This window comes from Nomia melanderi, chromosome 8 (assembly GCF_051020985.1).
Source record: "Nomia melanderi isolate GNS246 chromosome 8, iyNomMela1, whole genome shotgun sequence".
NCBI classification, from domain to species: domain Eukaryota; kingdom Metazoa; phylum Arthropoda; class Insecta; order Hymenoptera; family Halictidae; genus Nomia; species Nomia melanderi.
The window spans coordinates 14,188,262-14,211,915 of NC_135006.1; the positions used below are offsets into that span (position 1 = coordinate 14,188,262).

Below are 23,654 nucleotides of genomic sequence, written 5' to 3' on the forward strand. Positions count from 1 at the left end.
GAATGCTCAGGCTGTTCTCGGATACAAGATTGTCATTCTGTATACTATTAGCTTTAAAATATATAAACTTGAATCTTCAACGATCCTGGATTCCTTATTGCAGATTACCTTCACGTAGAAGCGGTATTTTAGAAGATAAATTCCTATCTGCAAAAATACCCTTAGACGGAGACGATAATTTGATCTCAACATCAATAACAACTCTCGTTCAACCCCTATACTAAACTATTCATAGCAACAGAAGAAACCGAGAAGCATTAAAAACATGCACCTCAAGATTTCAGTAACAGTTGCACACAGAAACGAAAGATAACTTCGTTGTCAATATTTCACCATTAAACTAAACAATTCCTTCTGACTCTCAAAGTAACCCCTCGCCGTACAATAACACGTAAGACTCGTGAAGATTTTAAACACAATACAACAAACACGAGTTACTAAATTCCTACGAATTCGAATGAAATATTATTTCTGTCATCAACTTCGCCCTCGAGGGAACATTCGCGTATACGCTTAAAATTTTCCTCTTTCTATCGATCGATCGAGAAATAGTAATCGATCGTAGTCGAGAAACAAATGACAGGGCAAGGGGTTGATAGTGGCACAAATCTAACGAGCGTAATTGCGAAGATCGCGCGACGGGGGGTTGAATCACGAGTTCTCCGCTTCCTCGGCGCGAAAGGCACGAGCGAGTCAAGACAAATCGCGCGTGCTGGCAACACCGTCCAAGATATAATTCTTGGGGATGATTCACGGGTGGGTGGACAGACCGAACGTAGCAGGTCCGGCGTCCTCGCGGCGATCCCGATCCCGTAGCGCCCCCGGGACGCTGGCCAGCGGCATCGTCGTCGGGGGCGCTAATGCAATAACGCGTCGGTACACGGATAAATCAAGCCGACCGAATCGTTCCGCCAGTGCTGTGCCACCTAATCGCGTTACCCCGCTCGTCCCCCGGGCGCCATTACTTTTTCGTTCGCGTTTCCGTCGGGCGCGAGGGTCGCGCGACGTTCCCGCGAACCTTTCAACCGGTTCGCCGTTTTTCTGCTCGAGCGCGATGTTTCCGGGAGGCTACACTTCATTTAGGGGACTGGATGAAGTTTCTCTCTCGAAGAAGATTTTTCTAAATCGTTAATTGCTTTGTTGAATTAATCCCTTGTATTTTGATTTGTCCGGTGACTAGACTTATCACTGGATTATCAAAATCGAAGTGAGAAAGATATTACTCACCTGTTCTAGATCGGTATTACGTTCTGTTTCGTAAGCTTAGCATTTTCTTTAATATTATGGGGCGATTAAATGTTTTCACCTGTTTTCATTGTACAAATTTAATTATTGGTGTTTGTGTAATACTTTGGATTATTCTTTATAAGTGTTTCGATGCTGAAGTGGAATGTAACGGAAAATAATTGAGAAGCTAGGTTATTTTTTAACGAAACCGCTCCGGATCTTTCTTGCATTTAAAATTCGGTTTCACCGTGCAAACACACATGGTATTCCGCTGTGCCGCGGACCCGTGGATATTCTCGCAGGTAAATCGGACAAGCGAAATCACTACGGAAGCGCGGCGTCGCTTAATCGTATTATCGCGGGCTCATCCTGGACGGCCCCGAGGGTGTCGTTATTGTCCTATTCGCGTTCGCGCGCGTACACCTAAATGGCAGCTTTATTCGATCGTTAAACTTCATTTAAAAGATTAAAAAGTGAAGAAGGAGGACGCGGGGACCGATAGAGCTGAAACTGGGAGCGGATATCTCTTGCGGGAAACGGTTCGTCCTCTCGACGAAACTCAAAAAAAAAGAATCAGTTTAATATCGAAGCACACCGAAATCCAAACCCATACGAATGTCAACGATTAGGAAAATACCAATCATAAGTATCCTTCGCCCATATTCCAACGAGGATACCCGTGAAATCCAAGAAAATCTGAATTTATCCAACAATTCTCAGTCGCAGTTTCAATATCCTTCCACGCAATCTTCAACCCCCATGATTCTACGGAGGACTCCGCGAGGATATCGAACGAGGGCGAATAAATACGTTCAGAAGTAGCAAAATAGGATTGGAACTTTCCGCGTGAACTGAAACAAAGGCCGCAGCCGAACGATCCGCTGGCGAAGCTCTCACAGGTGGATCAGCCTAATCGACGAGCTTAAAGGATCGATTTAACCCCCGCGCGCCATCTCGGTAATCAATTTAACCGTCCCCGGCGAATTGTCACCTAGCCGGGGATTCCCGCGGGGGCAACGGTATACGGCGAGCCCCCTCGAAACGACCCCCATCCACCCCATCGCCGCCGCGAATAAAATAAAGTCCCGCCCCGTATCCCGAAATGAGTTCCGAGGGTGGAACGGAAGGATGCGGGAAAAGAGAAAAGGCGGCGAGGAGCCGTCGCTTATTTTAATCCGAGTTTAAAGAAGTTTCTCCTTTCCTGCCGACTCGTAAATTGGCCGTCGTTTGTCTGCCGCTAAGGGGCACTGCGAATCGGGGGTGAAATTCCCGGCCGAGCCGGCGAGGAAACGTATCGGCCCCTTTGATCCCCCGAGGAACGCGTTTCCGACCGTTCACGCGATACGTGTTCGCGCGAATGTCCCTTTTGCGGATCGCACCCGGTTTTCGCGAGATTTCGGATCGGGTTCTTCGCACGCGTGGAACTCTTCTTTCAAAGGGGATTTGTTGATATATTTATCTGATACGTAGAATAACTTTGGATGTCCTAGATAACGTTTAGTTTTTAATGTGAACATTAAATATTTATCTTGTAACTTTCCATTCGTTCGTTTAATCTTTATTCATCTTCACGACGACATTGAGAGACACAACTATCGAAAATAATCAAAATTCAATCGAGCTACGACAGTTTATTGTATTTCGTCGTTACATTCGAAGAACATAGATCGCATGGATCAAGTATAAAAGAAAGCAGTTGATGATCGTCCTTTCGGGAACCGTATGAAACATGAGGTACAATGTTTGTCTAAACAATTCACTAAAATGTACAGACCTCGCGGCTACGAGCTACTAGTACCACTAGCCCATCCATCAGGATAAATTCCTTGGGGTTCGAAGTCCGTTTATACACAGCCATGGAATAATTAATCGTTCACCGTAATCACAAGTTGGAAATCCCACTCGAATGACACACGATGCGTATTGCTGTGAATATTATTCGTTTCTTTTTAATAATAATCAAACAACAAGCTATCGTAATTGAGAATATACACTGGTTCCGTTGATACACGTCATCATATATATGTATATATGTATATAAGTAGCTAAATATATAAATATATATTCACAAATGTGTCGGTCTAAACGCAAAACAAAAATAAAGAAAAGTTGTACAAGCGCTGATAGATTAATTTCTTATCTATGTGCGTAAGACATAAACATAAACATAAACACTCCACGCATTCGATTCATCGACGCAATCTTCATAAAATAAATAAAAATCAAGTAACCACCATAGTTTATTAAATGGTTTGTTAACGACGACCGTATCTCACGAAAGTTTCGTACCGTCGTCTATCGACAACAGTAGTTAAAGGATTAATGATAAAACGATGAGTGGATTTGTTGTGTATTAGGCAGTTGTTTCGTGATGTGGAGTGAAATAGTGGATGAAGGATTGTAGTTGAATTAGACAGATAAACGGAAGATAGAATTCGTTCTTGTTGGAAAAATTGAATTTATTAGATCGCATGTTGTATTAGTTTTACAGTATAATGGATGAGAGGAATAGTGTAACATAAAGTTGTCATAATTAGCCTCGCGTATACGCGCGTAAAGTACATTGAACAGATTCGAGGGGAATCTTGCATTCATCGGTAATTGTCCCAGAAGTTCGCTGGCTGCTGAGAATCGAGAGCAAGCGTAGCGCGGGCGGATTCTTGAACTACCCGGTTCTACATCGGTGTAAATAATTTACCGTCACGCGGCGGCTCTTAATGAAAAATACCGTGTTACCCTGGAACTACGTGGCACAAATTAAAACACCGTTCCATGCTTTACAGCTCCGTTGCAGCTATAATTCGTTTAAATCGTTAGATTACACCGGATAATCAATGGAGCTGAACTCGCAGTACTCTGCTGTTGTTCTTTAACAAATTGGTAGATCAATCTTAGGAGTTTCAAGATGCGTATCACGTTCCTCGACAGAAGGGACCTTCGCGCTTTATCCTCTAAAGTAATCTATTATCATTTTCAACGAATTAAATTCGAATTGAATTGAAATCTAAGTTCGGAACATCTTCCTATATTCTTCCTTTAATTACGTACACTATCGGAGAGCGTGTATAAACGAATTTTGTACAAAAACACTCGATTTACCGGTCAAATCAAAATCAATCTCCCTTTTAGGATTATCGAGAACACGAACAGTTTTCGAAACTGTTTAGTAAAAACTGCACGGGTAGTTCTAGTGTTAAATTTCCAGGAGTATATAGCAACCAGCAAGTTGATTCTATAACCGTGATTTATTCCCATTGTTGAGCGTGTTCACAAGACCATAAGTCGATTACAAGCGCGAAACAATGGAACCACGAGCGGCGAAGATTAAAACGCAGGTTCGACTCGGTCCGGCAGAGCGGTAACTGCGATATAATGTCCCGCGAAAACCGGCGAGCATCATCAATTATCTACCCTACGGCGAAAAGTCGACGAGTCGAGCGTAGAATGATCACGCAGGGAATGAGAATGGATCGGCGCGGTTTTGCGGGCCCCTTATGGTTGATCAGGATTTATGTAACGCGACATCGTTACGCCGAGAGTCATCGTTGACTCGCAGTCGTATCTAATTACAAAATAATTCGATTAGAACGCAATCAGATTCGTTCGAGAAGAAACCAGTCAACGGAGAAATCTTCTCGTTCTCCCGTTGAGAAGTTCCCTTTAAATTTTATAATTTAAATCCTGCTCCGCGAAGCGAGATCAATAATCGACTGGAAAGTTTTTTCCCCGTTCTTCGTTCATTACTCGAAAATTCCGTTTGCAGAGAGATGAACGTTCAAACAGGGAAGCGGCGTTCCCAGCGGTAAAAGCGGATTTTTCCGATTTTCCGCGGGAAAGTCTGCGAGAGTTAATAAATTAACGGGACAAATTAATCGTCAGACCAATAATTCCTGATTCGATATCGCAGCGACGTCGGCGGCGCGCTGGCCGCGCCTCGATTTCGTTTCCGTCGACACTGGAAATAATTACCTACCTGCCGGGCCCGGTGCAGGGCGTCCGGCAACCGACCTACTCCGCCCCGGTTAAATCGACTATTTACCCGGATACATCGACGCACGCCGGGCAGGATAATCAATCGGTTAACCGAGCAGCCCATGAACACGTAATGAGCAACAATTCGGTTTGTCGGCTCGAATGAATTATTCAAATTACACCGTCGATTAACTCGATCGCGCGACTCCATTTTCGGCGACGCGGCGAAGATGATAAAGCAATTGTATCGACGGCTTTCGTGCTTCGGCCTAACGAGACGTTTCGCTTGACAATTCGATGGACATCGACTTTCCCCTGACCTTCCTCTAATCAACGAACAATTATCGAGCTACAAACGTTACAAGTATTGATAATCGAAACCGATAGAGATCGACAAAAGTATTATCCTTATCGTCGACTAACACAGTAGACTTTTACCTCGATCGTGTAAAATCGAAGAAACACAGGGAAAACCCGGGACAAAATGTTACGGTTATCAAGTCGCGAGGATTGATAAATAGCGAGGCCGCGCGATATCGCGATTTACCGGAAGGCGAACCCGTACCCGACCGTGATGCATTAAATAATAATGCCAGTGATTGCGAGAAACTCGCCGGTAGACCGTGCGATAGGTACGCCGAGGGGCGGCGGAACGGACGGACGGGCTGGCGGCGCGCGGAGAGGGCGAATGGACCGAGGGGTGCGAGAGGGAAGACGGTGCCTCCACACCCCCACCAGATATATCATCGCCTGGCAGTTATGTGTGTCATGAATTTTAGATTATCCTTGGATTAGATTAAGGGGCGGGGAGGTGGGGGGCTGCCGGTGGCGGCGGATGCAGCAGAGGCAACCAACCAGCCCCTTGGTCCGCTCTAGCCAGTGCCGTAGCTTGAATAGCGACGTTCTCGCGTGAATTATTTTCCGGTCCTCTAACATCCCTTCCGCTTCACTCTTCCGCGCAGCTATGGACGATTGGTTTCTTGCTTCTCGCCTGGCCTCTTCAACCCTCGCAGCGTTCCGCTGGTCGTTCGTAGTTGGCCGAAGGAAGTATCTGGTTCGTTGTCTTCTATGTCTCACTTTTTCGTGGACTAGATTCAGTTTAGTTTTAACACGCTGTAGCAATGGGAAACTTAATGTTTTCAAATAGCACTGAGGGTGAATGTTAAAATATAGTCTTTAATAAAGTGGCTAAAATGTTTATAGAATTTCGGGTACGAGAAGCTACGAGGAAACGATATAAAGGACAATATCACTGACGAGGGATCAACATTGAGAGGTAGTTTTATTAGATAGGTAAAAGACGGATCTTGACTGATCTACGTAATTGAACTTAATCGGGCGAATGCAATCTCTAAAAGTTACCATTACTGTCTCCTGTTGTCCCTTTAAAATTAAGATCGCCAGGCAACTCCATCGTCGTCAATGACAAGAAGCAAGGGTCCATAAAAATTGACAGAGAACGGAGCGTTCCGAGCGAAACAATGATAGCATCGGTTAAACGAGCAGTGGACGCTGGGAATGGCAGACCGGTAGCACGGGGAGAGCGGAATAGAGAGGCGGGCAGTTCAGAGTGGAAGAAACGAGGAGCTAAACGGTGTTTCCTCCCTCCAGGTCCGATGCCGAATCAATTCGCGTAATAGTCTCGAGGGCTCCGGGCTGGTGGTGGGACGGCAGGGGTTAAATCGACTGCAACTAGCTCTCCGCAGCCCCTTCCGGGTCCGGGACGAGGGCTCGGCTCGGATACGGGCCATTACCGCACCTGTCCCTCAAGTTTTGCTCCGAGGAGGATCAGTTCGAACGGAACGAGCCGGCCTCTAATGAAGAGAAGCAATCACTTAAGCTGGCCGTTAGACCGATCGGACGTGGGAACGCGTTTTATCGGGGCTTTTATGCGATACTACGAGGAAACGTTCGCAGGGCCGCCTCCGGTATGCGAACGGGAACGGGACACGCCAGACGGGGCAGTTACTCGCGCGACTCCATGCAACTCGCGTGTCCTTCGTCGGAAAAGCCTATAAAATCGGACTGCATCGAGGCTAATTCCATTCATCTTGATCCTCGTCGATCGTTTCATCCGGATGGATCCCGCGCGTCTTTACGGCCGCCGGCAGGTTCGTCCCTTGGAACTGAAATAACGAGAGAGAAAGAGACACCGCCGTTCGCTTTCGCAACAAAGTTTTATTTTATTTATTTTTCTTCTTTTTTAGAAAACAATTCGGTCGATCGGTCGGTAATTGGTATACTTACGGAAGGTAGGTACACACCTGGTTATCGCACACCAACGAACGTGGCTAAGTTCTAAAATCAGTCAGATAGAAAATCAATAGAAAAATATGTCCACGGTACGGTGGTGAAGTTGAGAAAACTGTTTTAACGTTATATCTCTTTGTTGATTTCGCTTCCCTTTTTGGTTTTGATCGTTATACTTACTACGGCACGTCGAGATTCGCTAACGGATTAACTTATAATGCTGCGTGTTTAACGGAATGGAAAATGAATGATCGACGGAGAAGCTGGAAAGAAGAAGACTCGCACGGTTTAGCGTTACACGCTGCGTTATTCCTCATGATTTATTTCGGATTGTTTCGAGTCACGGATTGTTTGGTACACACAGAGAGCCAACGGCGAACGGCGTGGACGCGGATCGGCGTAATTGTGCGCATGCTCTATGTGCACCGTGTGTACTGGCGTCGGTGCTGAACCGGAAGTCATCGGCATCGAAGACGACGAGAGAGTCCGTTCACTCGAGATCGTGAACGACAGCGTTGTACACACGATGGGGCTTAATACTATGACAGAGAAGAGAGGAAAGGGCCAACCCTTGTTCTCTCTTAGTAGCCGGACAATTGAAGTATAAAGGTCTAACGGAACTACTCGAACACTCGAAACATTCAGTTTTAATTAGAACGACGAAGCAACAAATAGTTTCTCTACTTTTGAATCTCTACAATGAATTCTCAATAATCAACACTAGGTTTACGGGCATTTATTGTACAGTTTATTCTATTGTTCCCGGAGAAGATATTCGTTCATTTAGATTTTGGAAATCGTAGATGTAGAAACAGACGATCAGGATTCATATTCGCGTAATTGGATCAACGAAAACCGATTGAAACATTTACCAAATAATGTTTATAAAATTCAATCTGCGTCAGATTGACGGGTTCCGTGAACCTAGTGTTAACTGTCATTCATAAAGATACAGTTTCGAACAGTTAGACTCGGAAATTTTGTACGATTTGCGAATGCTTTGTCGAACGTTCGAATAGTTCCACGGGATCCGCAGCTCGGTCGCCGGAAGTCCTCCCCCAATTGGTCTCTGTGTGCTTGTACATGACTTTCCTCTTTCTTCGAGTCTTTGATTGTTGTTCTCGTTTACAATAAAAAGCTGATTCGTTCGATCATGGGATCCCGAGGATCGCAATTCCTATCGGTGGTAATGAGCAGAAGTATCTCGACGCGGTAGCGCCTCCTCCATCTATCAATTACAACAACAACAACAATAATAATAATAATAATAATAATAGTAATAATATTAATAATAAAAAATTGTCAACCGACAGCGTAAAATAAATTCAGTGATCACAATGAGACGGTTGCCAGAAGCTTATACCGATATACAATACTGAATAGCGGCCTTGTCCTTTAAATTCAGCTTCGTCCCCTGCATCCTTCCCATCTCTCCGCCTCCGTCAAGCTTTTATCCGCGTTTCGCCGCTTCGCCGTTATTCGTAACCGACGAACGCCGTTGCTCCGAGCGACGATGCAACAAAAAAATCACGATTCGCTCTCGAACGTCGTTCAACTCTCTCTCGTCACGCTTTAGTAGGATCGCGTACGTTCACGCGGATTCGAACGATTCGGAAGCTAACTCCGGGCAGAAAACGGAATTCAACGGAAACTTCTCTCTTCGGCTACAAGCTCTCTTTAAACCTAAAATTAAAGGAACAAGTTCGTTAAACGTCCGACGTAAATGCATAAAATTCACAGTCTAGCGATGAGTTTGCGTGAGAACAGTGCTGTCCAAATGTACAGATTGATTCCAAATAAATTAAGCGATTCCGAATATGGAATCCATTTTCTTTTCTCAGTCCCATTCCTTCCATTCATCGTGGTACTCCCTCGCTGCCTGTCACTCGAATGGAATCACCGTCGAGCCTATATCGAGAGGCGTCCCCCTTTTCCGTACCCTTACGATCGCCGGTTCTTGCGACCTAACGCGTGTCCAAGACGAACATCCAACGAGGGAGTACCGCGATCTCATCGCGGACAGCACTGGAAAAGAAAGAATAAAGATCGTTAAGTACCTCTTTGCCTGTGGAGCACTTCCTTTCTCGTATGCTTTCATTCGTTCTCTCTCTCTCTCTCTTTTCTCCTATCGTGCTCAAGCAACTTACTTTGCGATCGGCGGGCGTGTGGAGACGTCTTAGAATCATCTAGGTGCGCGCGTGCTTAATTAAATGCTAGGCAGTCAAGGTGGTATGCGACAATAAAAAAGAACAACGTGTTATTTTTCATTCCTTTTACGTTTTTCTCTATACCGAGTGTGGAGACACTGGACAGAGGGATTTCGCTGGCGCTTGCGAGACGCTCGCTCGAGAGAACAGAGAGCTCCGGTGTTTCGAGATGGTAGTGGCGACGGTAGCTCGACGGACCGCTCGGGAAAGAGCGTATATTTTTCGTTCGTGCCGCAAGGATAGGATAATCAGGTACTAGGAACAGCCCCACGAGGTTTCCCATCCTTTGAGCGAACATAGAGGATAACATCGCTTTCGTTGCATGCTCCAATCGAGAAGAACTATCTGTCTTTTCTTTTTCGATAATCACAGTCGCCGTCGTCGCGACGCGCCGAGGTCGCGAATGAAACTTTCAAGGTGTAACCTAATGATTCTGGACTGACGTTGCTGAACTTCCAAGATCGCGTCTCTGTCGACTCGCTTATTCTGTCGCTTCAAACGCGTTTAACGCTTGAACGATTTCACGAGCCTCGTTACATCTCGACGACGTCTATGCTAAAAAATGTGAAGCTCTGATCACGCGTCGTTGCACGCGGCTTTGAAGATCGACGTCGAAAGGATACAGTATCAAAAGTACTAGAATTCGAGCGAATAGCATTTGAATCCCCGAACAAGGCTCCTATTGAATTCGAAAGCCACGCGAAATTTCCCTGTTCCCGCGCACGCGAATCTCATCGGGTTTCGAGTGCTTCTCGATTGGCGTGACCCGGGAACACGTAGATTACGTATACATACGTACATTCATACACAGATAGACACACGCGCGTTTACATACGTATATAACTGTATGTACGAATTAATTGTATCATACAATTCGGAGAGAGTCGTGAGACTCTCTGGTAAAAAGCAGCATTCAAATCGCGTCCCTGACCTTTCTCGTTTTGATCTCTTTCTAAATTGACCTACGATCCTACGGCCGCCGTTCCGGTGTAGAACGTGAAAGCGTTCAGATTAAAAGAAAGATACCGGTACGAACGATTTAAGAGTCTACTCACGTTTTTTCGGAATGTCAAAGGACGGGACCTCGCTCCTAACACTGCCTGCACGAAACGTTACGATTAAATATAATACACACCGTATAATAATTACAATAATATAGTATTAATTAAGAAATATTATGTTAATAGTTATTATTTAACCACGTGTATGGCTCAGTCTATTACGCTAGTCTCATGCAACAACAACAATAAAGATACAACAATATATTTACTTCGTGTGTTTGTCATTTAATTCTTCACTCTGTGTCTGTGTGTGTGTGTGTGTGTGTGTGTTTTTGTTCCTTTCTCAACCCCCCCTTTTTTTCTCTCGTCTGTTTGCAATTGTTCCGTGTGTTCCTCCTATACACTCGCATGCACACCCCTTTCGCACTCCCACGCACAGAGACACACGCCGACGTTCTCGCCATTCGCACGCATTCTCTCCCCCTCGGTCACGCTAGGCCTTTCACTCAATAGAAAAAACTTGGAAATTTGTCAAATATCAATCAACTTCGTTTCACCGTCGTTATATAATTATTATATATTGTATAAATAGATGATTCTTTATGTTTACGTTCATTTATAAATTTATTTTCATTCTTATCTTGACTGAGAGCTCCGAGCATAATAAATAATTGCGAGCCACGTGAAATCCCGACGGACGCTTTCGGGCCACCATGTTTGAACGTCACCCGGCCGGCACCCGTTTTGCTTTTCTGTATGAGCGCGCGTATGTTCGTGTTTGCGTGCACGGCTTATCTACACGCCGTTCAATTGAAATTATATTTACAATGATAAGGAGGACGCGTACGGAACGTTCTTTTATGCGTGATTCACGATCGTAGGAAATTCAACGCGATAACCGGAGTACTACGGGCACGGAGTCGCACCGCTGAAAAACATTCTTGCTTAGGAACTATTTAAAATGCACGTACAAGATGCCGTTTTTAATCGACGAACATGAATGACGCCCGTTACTCTCTCTCTCTCTGTTCTAAAACAGACGAAAAATATTCAACAATTTCCGTTTCACCTGTGGAAACGCTGCCGCGTTTTTCATCGATTTACTTAAAACGAGGAATCGTACGAAAAAAATTACGATTCGGGAACATTCTTTGTTTATCCCGTTACGATCAATTTTGACGCCTCGTATACATCGCGTACAAATGTCTTTTAAACACTAGTCAATTCTGCGATAAAGTGAGACAATGATCTTACCCGTTAATTATTTACACATGAGATATTTATATATATATATATATATATAAAAAAAGAAACAGTCAGTGCGAGAAAGTAATACACGTGACAATATTGCTCTGACGAACTTGATTATTTTTTTTCTCCCGTGGAAGGCCCTATGCGTGAGGGGATCGCGCGTGGCTCAATTTTCTATTTTCATCCAAGCCCTTAAGTAATTATAAAAAATAGTAATATCACAAAAATGGCGCAGGCAGGGCAAGGAAAGGACCAAAGTATTGGGATTAAAATGTAATGGCAATGGATCGTTGCCAATTGACGTGCATGGATCGAGTCAAGGAGCGGCCACGAACCGTTCTTGTCTTCCTGTTCCCCGTACGCGGTTCCGCCCCGAGTGTGTTCTTCGCCACGAGAACAAACAGGGCTTGCCCGGAAACGCGCGCGCATCGTTGCAACGGCGTGCGTCTTTCTCTCTTTTCTCTCTTTCGTTATCGTTTCTTTTGTTTTTGTTTTTTTTTTCTAGAAATAGAAGAACGGTAAAATAATCATCTTTCGCGTGTCGTAGTCTACGGATTAACGTTAAAAAAATATTCTCGGATCCTATTTTATAACTCACTCGAGAATTTGTCTCGCGCCGTGTTCGCGTCGCGAACATTCGCCTTTTTCACTTTTCTCTCTCTCGTGCTATGTTTTTTTGTTGTTGTTGTTCTTTTTCCTTTTTTTGGTCGAAACGAAATTCAACGGCGGTACACACCACTATCCCCGATTCCTCTCGCGTCTCTCTATCTCGCCCGCGCTAGTTCATCCCGCCAGCTCTTTCGTTCTTTTTCGTTTTTTTTTTGTTTTTTTTTTATTAATAAACTTCAAACGTTTGATTGACAACAGTGACTTAAACGACGCTCAGCACGACCTCCGCGATTCAACGTATCTCCCCTGGTTTTGAGCTTCTACACTTTTTCTTTTTCTTTTCCTCACGGTTTCAACATTTATGCCTCTACGATCGTTTCGTTTCACCGCGCTTTCGCGAGAACAGAATGCGAGCAGAACGTAACGTAAACATGAAAAATTACGAGAAAAAAAAGAGAAAAAAGAAACAACAAAAGCTTGATACGTCGCAGGAGTTCCTAAGGAATCGTTTCGGCCGACTTTTACAATGCTTTCGCGGTCGCGATTACATCAATACATTCGCACGGTTTTTGAGGTGTTGTTGTTTTTTTTGTTTGTATTATTCATTTTTTTTCCGCTTTTCTCCTATTTTCTTTCGCACGTTCTTATCTTGTTTCTGCCCCGCCCCGGTTCGCTCTCATCGTGTCCGAATATACGGGAGGCGCAATCTTGGTTACGATTAATGTATAGTGCTCGCCTTTCGGACTGGCCCAGAGAGAAACAAAGACGATTGGAATGACAACGCGCAGTCTGCGCTCGGATTTTCGAACACGAATGAATGCGAAACGGAGCGAGTTTGTTCGAAGAAAATCGGCGCACGGTGTTTGTGGCGCGTAGAAAGAAATTCGTTTCTCGCCTGTCGTTTTCAACCCCCTTTCACCCCCTCACACTCTCTCTCTCTATCTTCTCACCCCTAGCGTTTCCCCTGTCGCAATAGATTTCACGTCATAGATTCGGAAACTCTGTGGAATCGTTTCCCCGGAAAGTCACAGCTACTACAATGTGCTTTTCCCCCGTCTCGTTAAATAACAATTAAACCCCGAAGAGATGGTACAAAGCGAATTTGACACGTTCACCCTAATAACTCTCGATGTGGATAACAAAAACGTCCGCTCTAAAAAAAGTTGTTCATTATCTATTTACACTAATAATGCTAACATGATCCTAATTTAATACCTTTAACAAAAAAAAAAAAATAAAAAAAAAATAAGAGAGAAAAAAAGGAAGAGAAAAAGTGATCACAAAAAGATGGTCTGTCGGTTAAAACATCGTTATCCTCGATTATACATTAATATTAATAACAGTAATATATATGTACACACGCGCACGATATGTACGTATATATTAAATATAAGTATTTGAAATATTTATGTTCCGCGTACACGACGGCAAGAAGGCTTGCCGTATAACCTAATATCACAATGTCAGCGCGCAAGGTAGAGAAGAAAATCGTGAAAGCAAGCAGATTAAAAAAAATAAGAGAAAGATTAAAAAGAAAAAAAAATATAAAAAAAAAACAAATGTGAATTTTGGTTCGTAACCGAACGGAATGGCACTTTCTGCGTTTTCATTGTACTCGACTGTGTCCCTGTGTTGTGTAATGTGTATCCTCAGTGTGTATCTCTCAACGTATAAAAATACATTATTCTCAAAAACCTTCTGTACACTATGAAATTTCTAATAACATACTCTCTATTCTGTAGCTCTATCAAATAAGTAGTCTATTCTTTGTCCTTTTCTAAAGCTCCACGCAAACTCATTGTATGACAGGAGTTAGTGTCTCCTCTTGCACACCTCTCTCGAACAAATTAATACTCTACAATATTATTTAATAGAAATTTTTGATCACAGCAGTTTAGCAACCTCTATAACGTGAGATCTACGCTAGTTTCCTTCCCTCCATTCCCCCTTCGTTCACGTTCTTGTTACTGATATCGGTTTTCGGTTCTCTCACCCCTATACAATAACCCCCCCCCCCATCCCTTTTAGTTTTTCTTTGCTTTTTTTGTTTTCTTAAATACGTTTTAATTCTTGTTTCTATCGCGCGTCTTCCTGTACACCTGACCAGGAAGAATTATCGGATGGTGATCGCGATAAACAAGGCTGGTCTAACGTCGACGATCGCCCAGCATCTTCTTCTTTTTCTTCTTCTTCTTCTTGTCACGTTTCGATACGCGAGAATTAAACACTTAAAAGTGTTACACAGCGCTAATGGAAACGGAGTGTACAGCGTGTAGGTATTGCTACGTTAAGGTATCATTTGTTTTCGTTTAATGCGGTTCAGCGTTGAAGTACGATACCTTCGCTTTAAAGTGGTCGGTGACCCCAACACAATTCCTCCCTCCCTTCCCTCCCTCCCGCCCGCCCCCCTACCCGCCCACCCACGCGTTACGTTTCGGCCCATCACGTTTATTTTGTCGTTCTCATATATGTACGTGTATGTTCTTTTGTCTGGTTCTTCAGACCATTCTTCACTTTGATATTACTTTTTTCTTTTTTTTTTCTTTTTTTTATTTCCGCTTTTATAGCATGCCCGCTGCATAGCTAATGACGCGATTAGTTCCCCCGGGAGCCTAACGATGACCATAACACGGTAACGACAACGATGTTGATGAGAAGAGGCCGTGGTTTCACCCACCCACCCTGTCCACCCATAGTTCTGTTTCCCGCCCAACCCCGTTCGGCCTGCCCCGTTAAGCGGCCTTCTGAAATAGACGAGATTACTTCGTGTTATCTTCACATTCAACTTAAACGAACAAGGTAGAAACATTTTTCTCATTGTAAGATTCAAGAAGAGTTCGACATGGAAAGTTCTACTACTACAACCCCCGTAATTTCCTTGATTCGCAGCATAAAGTGTTTCAGTATCTAATCATTCTTTAGAATTTTCGTGTACAGATTAACATTAAGTTTGTTTCACATTTGGTAAAAGAACTGGAGCATTTATTATTTTGTTAATATTCTATGTAAATATCTTCAACTTCTCGCAACGTTGTTCTGTTTTCAACACTTTATAGAAGGTCACTTTTTATTGGAAGATCGTGATCGGAGTAATATGTATGCAAATCATTTCTTCAGCGGTCACGTTCATGATCTTTAACATTTTTCAGTACAGAGGTGGTACTAGAGAAATGCTGACCGAGTCGATCCCTTCTTTTATATTAGATAGCGTTAATGGGGAGAAGATACGGAGAAGTTGTTTCTTAATTAACGGTAACTCTTTAGTGTGAATGAATAGCTGATAAGATAAATAGATAGAACGTATAGGGAGATCGATATTGGGAAATACATTGTAGTTTCTTGCGTTTCCTAACTGTGTGTTCTGAGTAAATTTCAGTGGAATGGATCCTATTGTGTATGATTATCTTAGTAATGTTTTTATGTAAACTTACCGCATTTAGGGAGGGCTGCTCAGACACCATACATGTTATGGAGTCGTTCACTGAGCTGTGGTGGGAATTGATCTGAAAATCGTTTCCAATTTTCCGCACCAACCTGATTTTTAAACCCATGTAGTATCTGTTGGATAGAAATATACAGATATTAAATTGAAGAGACAAAGTAGCTGATGGAGGTCACTGACTTCAATAATTGGTTTTTCTCTGTACCTTTTGAAACATGTCTTTAAGATCTTCTCTAGGTGTGACCCAAGACGCGACAGCATCACAAAAGAAGACAAAGTCTTGCACAACTCCTGCTGGGTTCACCGTTATCATCTGACACATACCTCTGAAAGCCGAGTCCTTCTCTTCATTGTCTCTTATGCTCCGCAGGGAAGTACACCTAACAAAACGTTTGTACACATTATTCGGTTCTGATGGCCCACATTTAAGGTAGAAGGTATACTCATTGTAAACGAATAAAACAATACGCGTTATGCGTAACATTTAAGTACAGCGATTCTCTGAAATTTTTGAATGAAATATATTTCCATTAATGAATATTTTATAAACAATGAGTATACCTCCTTCCTACTTAGTATAATTGGTTACATTCATAAGAATGTGATTATGGTAACAATGACAGCTAGTCACTTCGTATAATATTCATTCCCACAAGTTATACAGAAATAGATTCTTATAACTAACATTTAATGAGGCAAAACTTGGCTTTATTGAAGGCCAGTCCTATATTTGCTTCCTATAATTGATTCTTTTCTGAGAGTCAACTAATTAAAGAAAATAAATTAGTATTACAAAAATTTTACGAACAGTACTAATATTGAATCTTACTTAGTAAAACCTCACTCTATGTTGACGATTCTCTTAAGGTTTGGTTTACATTTGACATCTCTTTTTATCTTTTTAATCTCTTTATAATCGCAAGAAAAGAAGGTATTAGATTACAGCAAGAATATAACTAAGAGAGTGTATCTGATTAATATTAATACTGTGTTATTGCTGACATGCAAAGGACACTTCTGACTGAAACTACCTATACACAGTGAAAGTATGTGGAAAAAAAAAAGAGAAAGGTATGTTTCTAGTTTTCAATGCAAGGCAATAATACATAGGCGAAAAATAGTACATAGACCTAAAAAGTGACAAATGTAAACCTACCCTAGTCTCTCGAACTGCATAATTAAAGAGCCCATAACATACTTGCACGGTGGTAAATGAAGGTAAATATATTGTATAAACAATTGAATGTAAAACCTTCAAAGTACTGCAAACAACTATTGGGCAAGTTTAGTAGAGGTCACAAGTCAGTATCATTTAAAATCTGTTTTTTTGAATTTTGTAAAAAAAAAATCAAATTCCTTATGGACTCAATTACATAGATCATGAATGCTATGGCAATATCCTTGCGCAAAAGTTCTCAGCAGCCCCTGATGCAATGTACTGAATAATCGGGATAAATATATAATAATAAAGTGCTAATAAAAATAGAAGGTAATATAATAATTAATAGAATATAATAATAAAGAAATTTACACACCACTGTCGGACAAACTGCTGTAACATGGGGGCGACGTCGTGGGGACACACATAACCTAGGCGACCGATCGTTATGGCTACGGTTTCATTTTCATTTCGGTAAGTAGACAAGTGAAGTGTAGTGAAGTGACCGGAAACACAAACAATAAGACAAACTGATAGCGAACCAACGATATCAACTCAGGCGAACATGTTGTCGTTTATAACTTTCAATTAACTTGTAATTAATCATTTAATCAATAATAATCAATTTAATATCAACAATCAATAGAGACAGTGGGAACAGAGGTGAGAACATATGAGATACCGACAATGAACATAGGCAATACCGTGCTATTATAGCTGCTGAAACAATAATAAAAATTAGATAGCAGCGTGCGAGCCCATGATTCGATAAAAACCATCATGAGTATGATATCTCTACCAATATATATATATATGTATATATATGTATACAGAGTGTTTTCGAATATGCAAACATAACTTTACTGGCATACTTAACACACTAAAATAATGCTATGCCTGATGTGACCTTGCTTTCCGAGATGTAACCAAATTTCAAACTAATCCCATGTATCATGTACAGTAGTATAAACATTTTATAACATTACAATGTTTTACTGCGAAACGGTAGATATGCACAAAATGTATTGTCTTATTGAATGTAACGTTGTATTGGCAGTCGCTTGGAGTAATTTCAACGAAAGGAGATAAATAATTAAGATAACATAAAAACAGTCGTATCTCGGAAACAAGGTCGTATCGGGCATGTTTATATAAACGTTTTTTCCCCTATTTTACTGTAATGAATACACCAGTGAAGTTAAGCCTGCGTATTCTTAAACATCCTATATATTTAAATAATGTTAATACAAATAAGACAACCAAGAAACACAAAACGAAAATTTTTGGTCGTGAATTTAAGGCCAATTTAAATATAACACTGGTTGAAAAAATATCTGGGGCTTATAGATGCAAGCAAATAGTATAATACTGAATCGCAGTACGTTTTCATGGCAGTAACAGCCATATAAAGCCTGCAGGCAATCGCACACCACTAAATTAGGTCCAATGTACAGATACTAATTATTTAACCCGCTGATAAAACGTGCAAGCGTGGCCATGTGAAGAACCACCCGAAGTCGTCAATCTGTGTGGTCATTACCTTTGATAATAATCATTTACAAGAAAATGCACCTAAACTTAAAATGCCACCGAATGCTGAATCTAACGTGAGGACTTTTCTTTTGTTCATATATTTCGGAGACTTCTCATTGGAAAGTTATTGTTTCTTGCCTAAAATGCATGGCTAAGATCTATACATGTACTTTTCTTCGTAATATACCGCGAACGTAGGTGTAAAACAAGATGCCACAAATGAAAAGTTTCCCCTCATGTGCAGAGCATACTTCTAAGAAAAGGTATATTACTTCTACGATATGGGTGAACAGTAATAACGTAGTCGATGTTATTGCATTACTTAAAAAATGAAACTTTACTACTCATTACCCCCTACCATTTAAAAGTATGCTCCATATGCTATGCTGTATAAAAGAGACTATACGTTTTGGGTATATAGCAGAACTACTCACCCGTATTTTCCAATAGTGTTTTTGGCGTATTTAGTCTATTGATTATGTCGATCAGATGAGTCAAAATTAATGGAATATATACACTTGTGTCAGATCCTGCGAAGCAGAAACCAAATATGTTATTATAGCAAGCCAATGGTAAGAAGTGTTTTCAAATATTTCAAAGAAATTCCAAATGATATTTACCGAGCTTTATAGCTATTTCACCGATAGCCCATGTTGCATTATTACATACTGATATAAATTCTGGATTTAAGTTCTGTCCAAGTATAGGCATAAATTCCGCTACAATCAAATAAAAAGAATGTTAGTTTAAACCATACCGTGAAAGCTACTGCAATGTTATAAAATACAAATTAACTTTATAAACAATTGCGCAATACTCACGTATACATGGGAGAACATGTTGGAAACACGCTTTCGTAAGATCTCCTAGCAAGGCGAAGCTACTCTGTCTAACTTCAGGCATAACGTCTTGCATACACTGATACAATAGTTGCATTACATTGCTGTTCATTACTAAGCGTTCCATGTGACCATCCAATCCTTCTGCTAAGCCACTAAGTAGGTCTAATGCAACAATCATAAAATCTTTGTCAGGCGCCTCAAACTGTTCTGGACTCTGAGTACTTGCTATATGTTGATTTAGCGTCTGCTCTACGAGAGATACGCATCGCCTAGTGAAAAATAAATGCACATAAGCGCTTCAAATACATCGAGATACAAATCCTGATAGATCGACGGAAAAACTCACCTATACACGGGTTCGCAGTAAGGAAGGAAACCTGATCGCAATGCAGTTGCAATAGAAGAAAGACATTCTAACAATGGAAAGAGATCTTTGTCTTCGTCTTTCAATACGTTCCATTTATTAATTAGCGGTGGCATAAGAAGGTTAATGTAGTCTGGTTTATTAAGATGATGTCCCACTGAATCAGCAAGCGTACCAATTGCGTCGTACAATATTAAAAGATTTTTATGTTGATATTTGCCTAAAAGCATCACTTCAGTTAATAACGAAAATCAAAGCTATGATATTAAGTTACCACTTACCGAAAGCAAAAACAAGCGTTTCAAGAATAAATCCAAGGTAAGGGACTAATTCCGTGCATGCTTCTTCTTCAAGCGTTGCGAAAGCAGAACACGCGGCTTCTTGAACTCGTTTATTGCCATCAAGTATTCTTTTGAGTAATTCAGTCATTAATGGCTTCAAATGTGTATCGTGTGGTTGCGCACAAACCCAATGTGCGTAACGACTTAGTGTCCAGCATGTAATAGCCCGTACTAGTGCCTTTTTGTCGCTCAAGCAATTAATTAGATATGGAATTAATTCGGACAAATGTGGAATCATTCCACCCATACAACCTGTAATAAGAAATGAAAGATTAGATCAGAATTTCGGGTTGCATAACAACAAATTTTCTATCACGAAAACTAACGAGAATAGGATTTACCTTCAGCAATAGCGCCTAACGCTAATATTCCAGATTCTTTGATTTCCCAACCTTGATGGAAAAGTGTTTCTTTTAAAATTGGTATTAGAACGGGTAACAACTCTTCTCTGAATACATTTGCTAACATATCTAGGGCAGCTGCAGAACACTTTCTCAAATTCCAATCACTAAGCGTTGAATCGTCGTCACATCCGTCTTCGGGTTCTACGTCGTCTTCGTCGCAACCACCATTCTCGTCTCCATGTTTAGTCATAGTAGTATGGTGTGAATGGTGTGTTTTTGATTTGTGAAATCTTGGCCTGATATCTTCATCCCGATCTGGGATCATTTCATCTTCTTCTACGTCTCCTTTTAGGAGTATTATATCAATTTCGGAGTATTTCATTCCTCTCACCTAAAAGGCAGAATTACAGAATTATAGGTACAGGGTATCACATAAATATGTTATGTTTTTTTTTCACACTGATCACTTACTAATATAGGTACTAAATGAGTTAAATGTGGTGCAAGTGCATCTTTACAAATTGGTTGCTCTGCTAGAGAAAGCCAAAATTCACAAGCTTCTAAAGCAACTCCTTCATCTGGATCCTGAGTCCTCATTAACATATATTCTATTATATTGTGCATATGTGGTATTAATCTATCCATTCGAACTTCAAGCAACATAACCAAAGCTCTGCAATGAATAATACATAATAAAAATTATAATTTACAATCCCACTATATTATTTTATTGATGTAATACCTGCAAACATTTTTTCTAACTTCAGAATCGTCATCATTAGCTAAATGGAAGAGATTCTCCAGGAAGCTATCTATGTGAATCATAAGAGCCTGTGCGCGGTTAACAATGAATTGATTAACACAGGCAATAGCATGTGATCTAATTTTAGGGCTTGAATGTCTGAAAAATTGCAGGAACTTCGGGATCAGAACATTTAAAGGTCGATTGAGTGCATCCGAATCTAAAATTTCTGCAGAATCTTCACAAATCTTTTGAAGAGCACCGAATGCACCTTCACAAACATTTAAATCTTGCGAATCCAACATTTGGCAAAGTGCAGGCAGTAGCTCTGGCCATGTTGTCAATTCACCTGTTCAAAAATGAAATTCGTATTAGGATCATGAATATTTAGTAATCGGTCATTATTATATTGTCTTTTAAAGTATATACCTCTGGATGCAACTGTAGTTATTAAAATACCAACAGTCGCACGGATCAGAGGTGATGGGTCTCCAACAGCTGATAAACATTCTTGCTTGATAAAATTTGTAACTTCTGGTAAAAATTTATGAAAATGAGCTTTCACGTTATTCTTCAATATCAGTCCACTAAGAGACCTCGTGGGTTCATCTTAAAATATAAAAACACGATTAACAATTAATCCTGTATAATTGACACATCACAGCATATTGTTATTTAAAATACATACCCTCTGATGTGAGCTTTGTTAAAACAAAAATAAGATAGTTGTTGAAGTCTGGAAATTTATTTAATTCTTCCAATTTCTAAAAAAGTGTAGTTAAGGAAAAATTGCGAAAGAAATACGCGTAGCTTAGTAATAGATCGTGTACTTCTTAATAACGAAAAAAAAAACAATTTGTCATTTATATAACACGTCTATAATTATTTATAGCAACTTTCGTTATTATGTAATAAATATAGACAACATTATTAATATACAACATATTAAACACAAAAAAGTTTCAATATGCAACATGAAAATTATAGGCGAATAAATCTTTCTAATAAACAATATAAATTTACATAAACATAAAAACAACATCATCCTCGTGTAAGGAATCATACGTACAAATACAATACAAATACAAAAAGAGAGAAAGAGAGAGAAAAAGAAAAAGTGTGTATGTAAAAAAATTTAAGTTCTTCTAACTGTACATTCTTGTGCCAGCTGTAATCCGCAACAAACACATTTTAATCGTGAGTGTGTTTGCGCGCATCGTTACTCGGAGCCTGTTTAATTAACATTACGGCCGCGACTATACGCAAAATTTATCGATTCCATTGTCAAGAAAAACAAACTCGACGTTAACGGCATTTCGGACGCGGTCCGCGACAGCGATCACGGGTATCGTTCACATATTTCTTGGCGCTTGAGTACAGCTCACGTGTTATTCGAGAAAAAGCTGTGAACTTCTGTCGGTCTTTTCCCACTAGCTCTACCATTAGGCCGAATGATAAGGCCACGGAAAAATTCGCGAGAACCGTCATAATGTAATACGTTCGCGTATATACAAAATTTATGTTTCCCGTGAAACGGTGTCCTAACAGCTTTTCAATCGAACCATAGACGACAAAAAAGAGGGCCCGTGACAGGCTGCGCAAAAGCGCGCCGAACGTTTCTATGCCCTGGACTTTACGAAACGGCTTGGTAGCCTTGGGACAATTTTTAATGTCGATCCTCGTATTTCTTCGTGAAATATAAGGCCCCTGATCGAAATGGCGAGCTTCCATGGGGAAAAGCACGCCCCTCGATCGACCTATTCTACCCGCTTCACTTGTGTTACCGCGTCGCGGGTGTACTCACCGGGAACAAAACCTACGGACGTATTTTTCAGAACACGAAACTATTTCAGCTTGATCGGAAAAGGATACTTGTTGCACAGTCCGTTGAATAGCCGTATCCGGGCTCTGGGACTCCTTGAGGAGCGTTAAGATTTGTCTAAGTCCTTCCTCTTGCGGTTGCCACGCCATTTTCATCGTGTTTTTCAACAGCACCACTGAACGCAGCCAGCCTTCTCTGACCTCGCAGATAAACGGAAACTCCCCACGGTTACCCCCACCACCGCGCCACGAAAGCATTGGAATACCGGCTAACGACAACCAGGATAGTTCAATTGCTTTTTGTCAAATCGCGCCACACGACACGGATTTAATCTTTGAGGGCTATTTCGTGGATATTAAGCATCATTTCGGAGCGATATATCGTTTTTCCATAATTCATACGGACGGACAATTGAATGTTTTTCAGGCTTAGCAGACGAACACTTCCGGCGACGGCAGAGACATCGATCGGCTTATGGCTACGAACTCAGACTCGAGTGAAATTTGAAATACAGCGGGGATACTCTTATGAATAATGAACGTTAAAGT

The 23,654-nt window shown here is 41.3% G+C and overlaps 1 protein-coding gene across 4 annotated transcripts; it reads right to left on the minus strand.

The window, feature by feature from the left end:
• Positions 1 to 7,708: 7,708 nt before the first annotated feature.
• Tnpo (transportin 1) lies at positions 7,709 to 23,337 on the minus strand. 4 transcript variants are annotated; one of them, XM_076369612.1, is made up of 15 exons: positions 23,157 to 23,337; positions 21,973 to 22,048; positions 21,714 to 21,893; positions 21,285 to 21,633; positions 21,014 to 21,215; positions 20,540 to 20,933; positions 20,139 to 20,450; positions 19,840 to 20,077; positions 19,473 to 19,762; positions 19,272 to 19,370; positions 19,086 to 19,181; positions 17,495 to 17,570; positions 16,165 to 16,339; positions 15,949 to 16,075; positions 7,709 to 9,474 (listed from the first exon to the last, which is right to left on the minus strand). In XM_076369612.1, exons 1-14 carry the CDS (start codon positions 23,259 to 23,261, stop codon positions 15,968 to 15,970), a joined length of 2,700 nt encoding a protein of 899 aa, XP_076225727.1. In that variant the 5' UTR covers positions 23,262 to 23,337; the 3' UTR covers positions 7,709 to 9,474; positions 15,949 to 15,967. The 4 variants fall into 4 exon arrangements, with proteins under 4 accessions (XP_076225727.1, XP_076225726.1, XP_076225725.1 ...); XM_076369611.1 differs by lacking the exon at positions 7,709 to 9,474 and adding an exon at positions 15,043 to 15,258; XM_076369610.1 differs by lacking the exon at positions 7,709 to 9,474 and adding an exon at positions 15,043 to 15,261.
• Positions 23,338 to 23,654: the final 317 nt, after the last annotated feature.